The 12,443-nt window shown below is 43.4% G+C and overlaps 1 protein-coding gene across 7 annotated transcripts in view; it reads right to left on the reverse strand.

Moving 5' to 3' along the window:
- LOC117352258 (circularly permutated Ras protein 1-like) overlaps window positions 1-12,443 on the reverse strand; it is a 108,642-nt gene that overhangs the window by 31,780 nt on the left and 64,419 nt on the right. For 6 of the 7 annotated variants that reach the window (XM_033928606.1, XM_033928607.1, XM_033928611.1 and 3 more), the window contains 4 exons: window positions 10,886-10,975; window positions 7,052-7,203; window positions 4,142-4,223; window positions 2,128-2,252 (listed from right to left, as the gene is read on the reverse strand). In XM_033928606.1, the coding sequence (XP_033784497.1) occupies window positions 2,128-2,252; window positions 4,142-4,223; window positions 7,052-7,203; window positions 10,886-10,975 (449 nt within the window). The remainder of the gene's footprint in view (window positions 1-2,127; window positions 2,253-4,141; window positions 4,224-7,051; window positions 7,204-10,885; window positions 10,976-12,443) is intronic. The other variant, XM_033928612.1, reaches the window with a different exon arrangement.

Raw genomic sequence — 12,443 nt, forward strand, 5'->3', positions numbered from 1 at the left:
TTGTGTCATCAGCAAATTTAATTCTCACTAGTTATTCCCATTTCTAGATCATTGATAAATATGTTAATAAGCCATGGTCCCAGCACAAACCCCTGGGGAACCCCACTATATACCCTTCTCCATTGAGAATATTAATCTTTTAAACCCACTCTCTGTTTTCTGTCTTTCAGCCAGTTCTTGATCCATAAATGGACATAGAAGCATCTACTAAGATGTGTGATGCCTACAAGGCATATTTCGGCATTCCTGTTGGGGATCAAGACAATCCTTGGGCAACTCACTTCACATGCAAGCACTGCCAAAAATCTTTGGAAGGTAAGACGATTTTGTTTCTCCCTAGGATGGTGGAAATTTCTGCTAACATTTCTTAGACTATTTCATTTAAAAAATATTTAAAATTTTAATATTTTCAATTTTATTTGAAAATATATCATATATGAAATGTATTGCGAGAATCTCATACACAATACAAAATACAGCCCTAAGACTCATCTACTCATTGAAAAAATTTGACCACATCACAGAGGCATACCACGACTCACAATGACTCCCAATACAAGCAAGATTACACTTCAAATTCTATTGCCTACTTTTCAAAGCTATTAACGGAGACAGCCCAACCTACTGGAACAACCGACTTATTCAAGCCACCTCAACCAGACACAGGAGAACCCACTCACTATTCACACACCCGCCAACCAAAAATGTCAAACGAAGAAAAACTATATGACAACCTAATGGCCACCAGAGCAGCAAAACTAGACAGACAAATCACCAATCTGCTGTCTTTGACCACAGACTACAAAACCTTCAAAAAAGAAACTAATCTTACAAAAGTTCTCAGCGGATTACATAACTAGAAACTAAAAGGAACTCCATAATATAAAGAAAAGACCTAGACTAATCATTCATATCTATGATACATTCAAGTCATCCGCACAATAAAATAGATTAAGTAGTAGGTCAATTGCCTGTGAACCTCTCAAATTAATAAATGTGATCATTCAGAAAGGAATCAATAGCAAATGCCTGTTGAAAAAAAGTATTTTTTACAAGAGCTTTTTAAACATCTTATGATTAAATTCAGTGGTGCTGCTGATGAGAGAAACCCAAAAAGACCTGAACGACTCAGCGATCGTGGTCTCACCAAGTCCAATGCAGAGCTTTTGACATCTAGGCTCAAAGAGTGGAACTTGGTTGAAAGTGTGCACGTTACACATCAGAGGAAGCATCACCAAACTTTTTCCACCTTCTTCACCCATCAAGATGGGCACTGCTCCTGCCACAATGTGACCAGTCTGCGGCAACTGGAGCTGCCTGTAACCTGAAAGAGTGACTTCTCTTCATTGACAGCTCATCCAGGAACAACAAAAGCTGTACTGATTCATAACAGGAACAAGTACTTGCCTCTTCCACCGGGTCACTCGGTGCACCTCAAGGAGAATTACAACAGCGAGACCTTACTAGGCACCTTGAAATAGGATGACTGCGGCTGGGAGGTCATCGGAGATGTCAAAATAGTGGCATTCTTAATGGGTCTCCAAGGTGGTTTTACCAAGTAACGAAAGATCAAATCATATCTTAAGACCACACCTCTCCTACCCCCTCCCCTCTCCTCTCTTATACGTGTCCAGCATTTTATCTCCCCTTCACTATACCTCCCCTCATTCAGCATTTTCCTCATCTTCCCTACACTCTGCCACACCGCCACCCCCACAACCTCTGTCTAGACCTATGGCTCAATAAACTGAAAGCATGGTATTGGGCCTTGAGCACAGACCCATACTCATGGTCTGCTGCTTGTTGCCCCCTATGACACAGGCTTTGTGTCATAGAGGAGTAGGACGCTGCAGGGCTTAAGCATGGGCCTGTGCTGAAAGACTCGTCACTACCCTCCCCCCCCCAAGTTCTGCCATCCTAGGCACATACCTAGTTTGCCTAGTGGTAGGGCTGGCTCTGCCTGTAGATGTGGCTGCTGAAGTAACATTGATTTAAACAGAAGTGGTTGTTGGCTGCTGAGGCAACCTGTGGTATCTCTCTCTTTGTAAGTCTGCATCCCTGTGAATCTGTCTAACTTACTTGCAAAACTGTGATAAAAAAAAGAATGGCTGAGATGATCTTACATACCCCTTTCTACTTGCTGTGTCTGCTAAATTGCCATAGAAGACCTTAGCGCTGTGGCATAATTCATCATCCATTGAATCGAGGCATCCAAGACCTGTGTTAGCCAAACCATCTGTGCAGATTATCACCTGGAATTAGTACATATATAATAAAGGGCAGGCAGTCAGTTATATAGTTGGTGTAGGAAAGGAGACCAGTCTTTGACATGCTGCAGAGCTGACGGCTGTGTGCTTGCTGCCGTGTAGGAAACGAGATGCATGCATATTGCAAGACAGATCTATTGTCTAGGACATCCTAAAACTTAATTATAAGGAATGGAAAACCTCAGTTTTAGCCCTTAGTATGTTTATTTTAATTGCCATTTTTGAATATGCAAATGACCCAGGGCATGGAGCCCTCCCCTGCACCCTCCTCTCCGCCCCCCCTGCTCCTTCTACACCCCCATGCCACATTTGCACCCTTCCTTCTCCCCCTAAACCTCTTTAAATCTTTGCCAGTACGAGCAACTTCTCCGGTCTGCTGCTCGCGTCAGTGTTGGCTTTCTCTCTAATGTCGCTTCCGGGCTCCATGACCCGGAAGTGATTTCAGAGAGGGGCCAGGCTGGAGAAGTTGCTTGCACAGTCAAAAATTTAAAGAGGTACCGAGGAGGAGGAGGAGGGAAAAGAGGGCATGAGCATGGCATGGGGGGGGCGGAGAAGTGCTGGTGCCAGAGATCTCGGAGAGAACGAGAGCCAGAAGGCCTTGAGCATGCGCAGATGCTCAAGGCCCAGCCCATGCAAGAGGCGGGATCTTTCTTTAACTCGCACCGGCAAGCAGCAGATGGGGTAAGGAGCTTGTTTGGGAGGGCAGGCGGGCGGATGCCACTTCCAGCATGGGGGTGCGATGCCGGTTTGAGCGGGGGGAGGTGCTTGTTTATCGGGACATGTTCGTTTTGCAAGTTGTTTGCGGGAGTGTTTTGCTCGTCTTGCAAAACACTCACAAACCGCATTACTCGCAAACCGAGGTTCCACTGTATTTTCATTCATTAATTAATTCATTTTTAATTTAATTTTATTCATTTACACCCCCTTTTACTAAACCGCAATAGCGTTTTATAGCGCAGGGAGCCGCGCTGAATGCTGCGCGCTACTCCCGACGCTCACAGAGTTCTTATGAACATCGGGAGCAGCGCGCAGCATTCAGTGCAGCTCCCTGTGCTAAAAACCGTTATTGCGGTTAGATTGTTTTATAATATTATGTATTTACTTTTTTCTTTTTCTTTTCTATTTAAATGGAGTTCTTTTCATAATTCTGACTGAATTATATTGTAAACCGCTTTGATCCTTTTTTGGCTGTTTATGTGGTATATAAGAATTTTAATAAACATGCACTAATGCAGTTAGCACATGTTAAATCGCTCCGTGCCCATTGATGAATTCTCCCCTATAATAATGCTCAGGTGGCTTGCTTCTCTTAACTACGGTAGATGCATTTAGATACAATGTCCAATGCTGAGCATTTAAGTCACACTAAAGAACTATTTCCTCAACATATAATTAAAGCTATATCTGCTAATTAAACTGCTTAAAATCCTTAATCTATTTTTATTGTGCGTTATGTTAAACATGAAAATGAATTATCCAATGCTACTTATGGCTCAGAAGTTTACCTTGAGCGATAGTTCTCAATGTAGTTTTCAGGGCACATCCAAATCGTCTGGTTTTCAGGATATCCAAAATGAATATGCATGAGATAGATTTACATATGGTGCAGGAAGTCTGTCTCAAGCATATTCCTTATTGAAAGTGCTGTAAGTCCAACTGGCCTGATGTGCTTTGTAGATGGGGTGGAGCACCAGTGGCCTAGAAGCAGGGTTACCAGATGTTCCGTCTGGAAATTCCGTGTTTCTAGACCCGCCCCAGGACCGCCCCCAGCCCCACCTCCCGATGCCTGACATCTGCGCATGCACGGATGCTCTCCTACCCGAAGGAAAGCTTTTAAAAACCAGTACCTAAATCTTTGGATCCTGGGAACTAACCTGAGAGCCTGTTTGTCTTGAGGCGAATGCAATTGACACTGCTGCAGCTGGTCCCAATGCAGTTGAGCCGTTTTCTTTCAGTCTGAAGGAAAGAATGAGCTTTTATCTACATGACACTGGCAAAGAAGGGAAGCACGGAGCTCTGACGCAGAAATTGTATTAATTCCTGCAGGAGACAATTCCTATGAGCGTCGGAGCAGGGTCAGAACATTCAGCGCCCCGGGCCACAGTAGAAACCTCTTACATGGCTTAGTAAAAGGGGGGGGGGGGGATTAATTATTTAAAAGGTTTAATTGGCGCTGAGAACTGGCAATTAACAACTTGTAGTTGCCGTCAATTGTACTCAATTGGATGGTAGGCCCCAAACTTGGTAGGTGTCTAGTCCAAAGCACCTATCAGAAAGTAGGCGTGGTTAGGGGGCGGATTGTGGGTGTGTTTTTCGTGTAGCTGCCTATTTTGGTCTTAGGCCAAGAAAACCCTGGCAATAAATAGGACGTGCCTAAGGCTGGGATGTCAGCCAACGCCTGCGCCCACAGTGATCCTAACTTTTTTAGAATTTGCGCTACTCGGATTTCCCCAGAGAAGCCCACACTAAGCCGATATTCCGTAAAAGATATTCTGCCCAGGCGCTCTTTACAGAATACTAGTTTAGCACATATCTTAATGGTGCCTAAGTTCGGAAGCCATATACTGGATTTGGCCCTTCTTGCATCAATTATTTTTACTTTCCATTTTTTATTAGCTTCTCAAATGCGTCACGCACAATTACGACCACATAAAATTCTTCCCTGTCCAGAGGTTTCAGGATATGAACCCCCTTTAGAGGGCATACTGTCTAATACGCGCTCGGACAAACGCACGAAAGGCGTGTTTTATATCAGTACATAGAAAATGTGTGCAGTAAGGGAAAATGCACTCAGGTAACTCAAGGCAACAGAAAATGCTCGTTCCAACGGGCATTTCAGTTTGCGCATACACATTTGCCTCGCGCAAACGTCATGCTCGCCGTTCACGTGTATAACAGCGAGGCATGCGCATTTACGTTACGCCGTTCGCACAGACATCTCAGTTTGCGCATACATATTTGCCTCGCGCAAACGTCATGCTCGCCGTTCGCGTGTATAACAGTGAGGCATGCGCATTTACGTTACGCCGTTCGCACAGACATCTCAGTTTGCGCATACATATTTGCCTCGCGTGAACGTCATGCTCGCCGTCCGCGTGTATAACAGCGAGGCATGCGCATTTACGTTACGCCGTTCGCACAGACATCTCAGTTAGCGCATACACATTTGCCTCGCGTGAACGTCATGCTCGCCGTTCGCGTGTATAACAGCGAGGCATGCGCATTTACGTTACGCCGTTCGCACAGACATCTCAGTTAGCGCATACACATTTGCCTCGCGCGAACGTCATGCTCGCCGTTCGCGTGTATAACAGCGAGGCATGCGCATTTACGTTACGCCGTTCGCACAGATATCTGTTTGCGCATACACATTTGCCTCACGCGAACGTCATGCTCGCCGTTCGCGTGTATAACAGCGAGGCATGCGCATTTACGTTACGCCGTTCGCACAGACATCTCAGTTTGCGCATACATATTTGCCTCGCGCAAACGTCATGCTCGCCGTTCGCGTGTATAACAGCGAGGCATGCGCATTTACGTTACGCCGTTCGCACAGATATCTGTTTGCGCATACACATTTGCCTCACGCGAACGTCATGCTCGCCGTTCGCGTGTATAACAGCGAGGCATGCGCATTTACGTTACGCCGTTCGCACAGACATCTCAGTTTGCGCATACATATTTGCCTCGCGCAAACGTCATGCTCGCCGTTCGCGTGTATAACAGCGAGGCATGCGCATTTACGTTACGCCGTTCGCACAGATATCTGTTTGCGCATACACATTTGCCTCGCGCGAACGTCATGCTCGCCGTTCGCGTGTATAACAGCGAGGCATGCGCATTTACGTTACGCCGTTCGCACAGACATCTCAGTTTGCGCATACATATTTGCCTCGCGTGAACGTTATGCTCGCCGTCCGCGTGTATAACAGCGATGCATGCGCATTTACGTTACGCCGTTCGCACAGACATCTCAGTTTGCGCATACACATTTGCCTCACGTTAACGTCATGCTCGCCGTTCGCGTGTATAACAGCGATGCATGCGCATTTACGTTATGCCGTTCGCACAGACATCTCAGTTTGCGCAGACACATTTGTCGTTCGTGCGCATAACGAGACACGCGCATGCATATTTACGTTAGACGCTATATCACCCCACTTTTTCATGCGTGCGATTGTCAGCGCCAAGTTGATTGTGTTGCGCGTGACTGTCTTGCATGCAATTGTTTGCTTGTGATTATCTACGCGCATTTGACCACACACCCCTTTAGAGAGAGTGTACCATTTCATACTTATGCCAGTAAAAGGCCTTCGGGCACACAACAGGGATATTATATCTTATATTGAAAGTCAGCGAAATCGTTTTGACAAAATAGAAGAAACTGACTAAGTCATGCACCTCCAGAGAGTGAACCTAAATTGAGATGCGCTCAGAGAAATGAAACTCTGAAGGGGGGAGAGTATCCCCTCTTAGGAAAAGAGTTTACCTTCCAGTCATAGCGTACTTGATTGAAAATAAGTTACTCTCTGAGGTGTGATGAATGTTTATAAATATTCCTTATGTCTCTTCAAAAATACTGTTTTTCAATTTTCTTATTTTTATATATGTATTTTTGCATTCAGTTGTCACTGGAACGTAAGTAGAACCTCACTTATCTTGTATAAGGTAATACAATAGGGTCCCGTGGTCCCGTTTCAATGTATGTTCTTATGACAGAAACCTGACCGTCAGCCTGTAGGCGGGGGGGGGGGGGGCTAACTTAAGTGAGGCATTTTACTTACCCCTTCACTCTGGCTCTTAAAGAACTGATGCACTCAGCTATGCATTTTGGGGCTGGATAGTTCAGGCCTTGCTCTGTGAGGTAGTCAGAATCCATCAATTCATAGTCCTTGAGTGTCAGAGGATCACCTAGGCCATCTCCATACAAAGTAACCTGCCAAATAACAGAAACAGCAAACTGTAAAGAGTCACAGTGTCTTGTGAGTAATGGGCCCACTGCTAGCTTTCTACATCCAAGACTTGGAAGGAAGTCAAAAAGCTTGTGGAACATCTGCTGAAGGTGAATGTTAGAGGTTTAGGCTCTGTATGCATTTGGTTTCTCTGCTCTTGCATTTGAAGCTATTAAGATTTTTACATTCATGAATGGCCTACAGAACTTACTATATTCCTAGGGTTACAAGTGGATCCATTTTTTTTTACTGTATCAAGATGTACAAAAACTAGGGGAACACTAGGGAAATACTTTTAAAACCAATAGGATAAAATATGTTTTTTTAATTCAGAGGATAATTAAGCTCTGGAACGTAGCTGGTTAAAAAAAAAAATTTGATAAATTCCTGGAGGAAAAGTCCACAGTCTGCTGTTGAGATAGGCATGGGAGAAGCCACTACTTGCCCTGGATCAGTGGCATGGACTGCTTCTACTTTTTAGGTTTTTGCCAGGTGCTTGTAACTTGGATTGGCCTCTGCGAAGATGGATAATGGTCTGATCAAGTAACGGTCATGTTATATTCTTATGATTTATCCGGACATGTCCGGACAGGTTTCTAAATCCCAGTAGTTTCTCCGGGTTTTGGACTCTCTCCGAGTCTAACTTATATTTTTATTTTACCTTCGGGCAGGCAGTGAGAGTCACCCGTGGGTGGGAGCTACATCAATTGTGGGCCCACCATGTGTACTGGTGGCCCAGGGTCAAGAGCTCCTGTTGTGAGCCACTGAAGGCTCATTTGGCTCAAGCTGGAGGTGGCAGAAAAGGCCCTGACTCTGCATGAGCTTGGGGTCACAACTGGAAGGTGTCCACGCACATTTGGGTAATTGTACATTTTGGTAAGACTCATCCAGTGTAGTTGGGAAATGAATATTCTATAAGTTACATGCATAAAAGCATCACCTATGTTCTACAACCTCCCTCAGGAGCGCATTCCAGGCATCCACCACCCTCTCCGTAAAGTAGAATTTCCTAACATTGCTGTTGAATCTACCACCCCTCAATCTCAAATTATGTCCTCTGGTTTTACCATTTTCCTTTTTCCGGAAAAGATTTTGTTCTACATTAATACCTTTCAAGTATTTGAACGTCTGAATCGTATCTCCCCTGTCCCTCCTTTTCTCTAGGGTATACATATTCAGGGTTTCCAGTCTCTCCTCAAATGTCTTTTGGCGCAAACCTCCTATCATATTCAGTGGACTTTAAGCAGGCAGAACAGGCCGCTACCCACTCAAAACACATTGAGCTGACTGGCTGATGACATTCAGTAGCACTTAACTGGGCAGTGTTGCTCTGAGCCCTGTGGCACTGTCCGGACAGTGCTGTGAGTGTAGGATTACCAGACTTCTATGTCGAAAAAAAGAGGACATTCTGCCCACAGCCCCGCCTTCCAACCCTGGCCCCACACAAACTCCGTCTCTTCGGGACCACATCTTGAGGGCATCTGTGCACGCACAGATGCGGCGAGATGATATCACACGCAGGCATGTCCACATATAACAGGCACTAAATATTAAAACTGAAACCTTATTATTATATCTTTTTATATAGAGCTATGTGTTACCCGCTCATTGCCTAGTGGTCACACATTTATAAGAGATTTTTTTGTATGGACCTTCAGAGTGTAGCTAGCATTTCATACTACTAGCTACTAAAGTCTTCGTCAGTCCAATCTTTTATTAATATTATTTTAAAATAGCTCTTAGCTTCACTGTTTCATTATTATTTTTTTCATTTTATCGTTTTAACTTTTATTCCTATGTTATTCTTAAAGCCAAAGGATTACAGCTCCCTCAATTGTTTCCCTCGACCTGAAGAAAATTTCTTTTTGAAACATGCATGTCGGGATAGGGGGCATTAATGAAATCTGAAAATTGGCTTTAAACTAAGTAGCTATATCTTCTTTAAGAATAACATAGGAATAAAAGTTAAAACGATAAAATGAAAAAAATAATAATGAAACAGTGAAGCTAAGAGCTATTTTAAAATAATATTAATAAAAGATTGGACTGGCGAAGACTTTAGTAGCTAGTAGTATGAAATGCTAGCTACACTCTGAAGGTCCATACAAAAAAATCTCTTATAAATGTGTGACCACTAGGCAATGAGCGGGTAACACATAGCTCTATATAAAAAGATATAATAATAAGGTTTCAGTTTTAATATTTAGTGCCTGTTATGTGTGGATACTAAGTTTGAATACTAAGTTTGTGGCAAAAATTTGAGCACACGCGGCCCCCGAGCTCCCATCGGTTTTCAAAACCCGTTCGGGCGTCCAGACTAAAATGAGGACATGTCCGGGAAAATCCAGACATCTGGCAACCCTATGTGAGTGGAGGCAGGGTGGTCCCAGAAGTTATGCATGCACCAGTGACATTTCGAGCCAGTGCCACGTACCTAACTGGGCATGTCAGTTATGCAGATACTGGCACTATCCGCGTCACTTCTGGGTGCCACTGTAGACGCGGAGATTAAATGCCAAATGCCGGTACCCAAATGTGGCTCAGCATTGAATAAGAAAATCACAAGAACTATACTGTATATAAATAAGAAAACAAAAAAACAATCTTTAACCCAAATGGACCTGTGGTAGAGTGTTAGCCTCATGGATCAGGCTGACTTGAGTTATCAGGAACAATCAGAACACGTTACTCAAACACTTTTGATATAAACAAAGCATTTTCTTTATTAGTTTGCCTCACGCTTAATACAAGAATGTAACTGTGGCTTACCTCAGCTAGGCAGTAATTAATTATTCAGTTTCCTTCTTATCGTAGGGGTCCATACTGGTTAAAGATTGTTTTCTGGTAGCGCAGTGGTTAAAGCTACAGCCTCAGCACCCTGAGGTTCTAGGTTCAAACCCACGCCGCTCCTGGGCAAGTCACTTAATCCCCCCATTGCCCCAGGTACATCAGATAGATTGTGAACCTACCAGGACAGACTGGGAAAACGCTTGGGTACCTGAATAAATTCATGTAAACTGGTCTGAGCTCCCTTGGGAGAACAGTATAGAAAACTGAATAAATACAGTGTGAAAAGTTGGTTTCAGAGTCTGTTAACCAGAACTGATATTGTGACATCATAATGCCTCATTCCACCAATGCCTAAGAGCCAACCTCAGCAGTGATGTCACAATGGCTCACTTCTACTATACTGCTCCATGTGACCCTGGGAAAGTCACTTAATCCCCCCATTGCCCTAGGTACATCAGATAGATTGTGAGCCCACTGGGACAGCCAGGGAAAAATGCTTGAGTACCTGAATACATTCATATAAACTGTTCTGAACTCCCTTGGGAGAACAATATAGAAAATTGAATAAATAATTTTGCTGGCAGTGCTCAGCACTTATAAAAAATGCCTCCTGCCACTGGTAACTGTAAAAATGTATTGCACTCTAATGAAAAGGCCTCAAATTTATTTAAATTACGCTTTTAATAAAAGCAATGGGAGGATAATTTGTTTTGCATTATGATAGAAAGATGAAGATTCTCATTGCATGAGAGAGATGACAAAACCCCCACCACCACTCCATAACATCTGGTGCCGACAGTAAAAAATCTGGTCTAAAGATGTCTACAGTAACTGAGAACTGAGCTGCTCCAGTTGGTGGTTCATGCAAGTCCTTACCATATCATTAAAGGTAACCAGAGCCACGGGCCTTGTAGGGGAGGAATGCATTAATGAATCCAGAGACTGGGTGAGCGCATCTTGAATACCCTGAAACAAGGAGAAGAGAAGACTGGAGATGATTGAAGCACATGGAGAAGAAAAGAAAAGGAAATGTCGCCTAACTCTTTCCAAAATGTCTGGGTCTAGGGGCCATGCAATGAAGCTACTAAGCAGTTGATTTCAGACAAACCAGAAGGATCTCCACGCTCTCCCTCTTTATTCAAACTATACATTCGCATTCTAGGCGAAAGCTTCACCATTCACCGTGCAGATGACATATTTCTCTTTTGTGACGCCAGAAATACATTGGATAACATACTAGTACAATGGAAGTGACTGGACACTGAAAAACTACCTCAAGCCAAACAAGTCCAGGACTAAGATTCTCTGGTTTGCCGTACACAGAAATAGAACTGACTATAGGAGAGAAGCTAAAAATAGGGAGAACTTCCAAAGTACTAGGAGTCATTCTTGAATCTTCACTAACCTATGAACCCTAAATCAATGCAGGAATGAGAAAATTCTTCTTCAGGCTAAGAGCAATCAGGTCAGTCCTAACTCAAGACAACTTTAGGACAATCAGTCAAGCAATATTAGTGCCATGCCTGGACTACCGTAACTCTCTATACTGTACAGTGGAATTGCAGGGGAAAAAATCCCTCAAAAAATTACAGGCGCCAATATTGGCTTAATCAGTACTGATATTGGCACACAATACCCCACAATTGGCTTTAATTGGACTTAAATGAAAGTTAGGCACCTAAGTCGAAAAACTTGACCCTATCCCAAAGCATCTACGCTAAAAGTGGGCGTGATTATGGGTAAATCATGGGCATGGTTTCGAGTTAGGTGTCTCTTTGTGAATTAGGTGCCATTAGACTCCGAAATCGTTGCCTCACTTTAGATGAAGAAAACCCTAAATGTTAGGATGTTGAGCACCACATAAGCACGCTTTGGTGATGCTAAACCTGATTCTATTGTTTTAGAATCAGTGCTGATATCAGCACCTAACTTTAGGCGGACTTTGGAGAATCAGGGCCTCAAAGTGTAATTACCGTAAACTCTGGAATTTGATGCCAGAGAATGTGGTGACAGCAGTTAGCATAGTCATTTTATTTTAAAACTTATAGCCCACCTAAAACCTAAGTGAGTTAAAAAAAGGTTTGGATAATTTCCTAAAAGAAAAATCCATAAGCCTTTATTAAGATGGACTTGGGAAAATCCACTGTTTATTCCTAAAATAAGCAGCATAAAACCTGTTTCACCCTTGGGGTCTTGCCAGGTACTTGTGACCTAGAAGGCCTTCGGTCTGTCCCAGTATGGCAATTCTTATGTTCATAGGTAATGGTGGGATAGAAAAAAACAAAAAAAAAGAATCAAAGCATCATGGGAAATTATTGACTGCCTATTGGAAATGCACAAGGCCTTGTAAACCAGTGTCAGAATATTACATTACATTACTGACTTCTATTCCGCCTGTACCTTGCAGTTCTAAGCGGATTACATCAGAAGATAG

Source organism: Geotrypetes seraphini, chromosome 19 (genome assembly GCF_902459505.1).
Source record: "Geotrypetes seraphini chromosome 19, aGeoSer1.1, whole genome shotgun sequence".
In the NCBI taxonomy this organism is placed as follows: domain Eukaryota; kingdom Metazoa; phylum Chordata; class Amphibia; order Gymnophiona; family Dermophiidae; genus Geotrypetes; species Geotrypetes seraphini.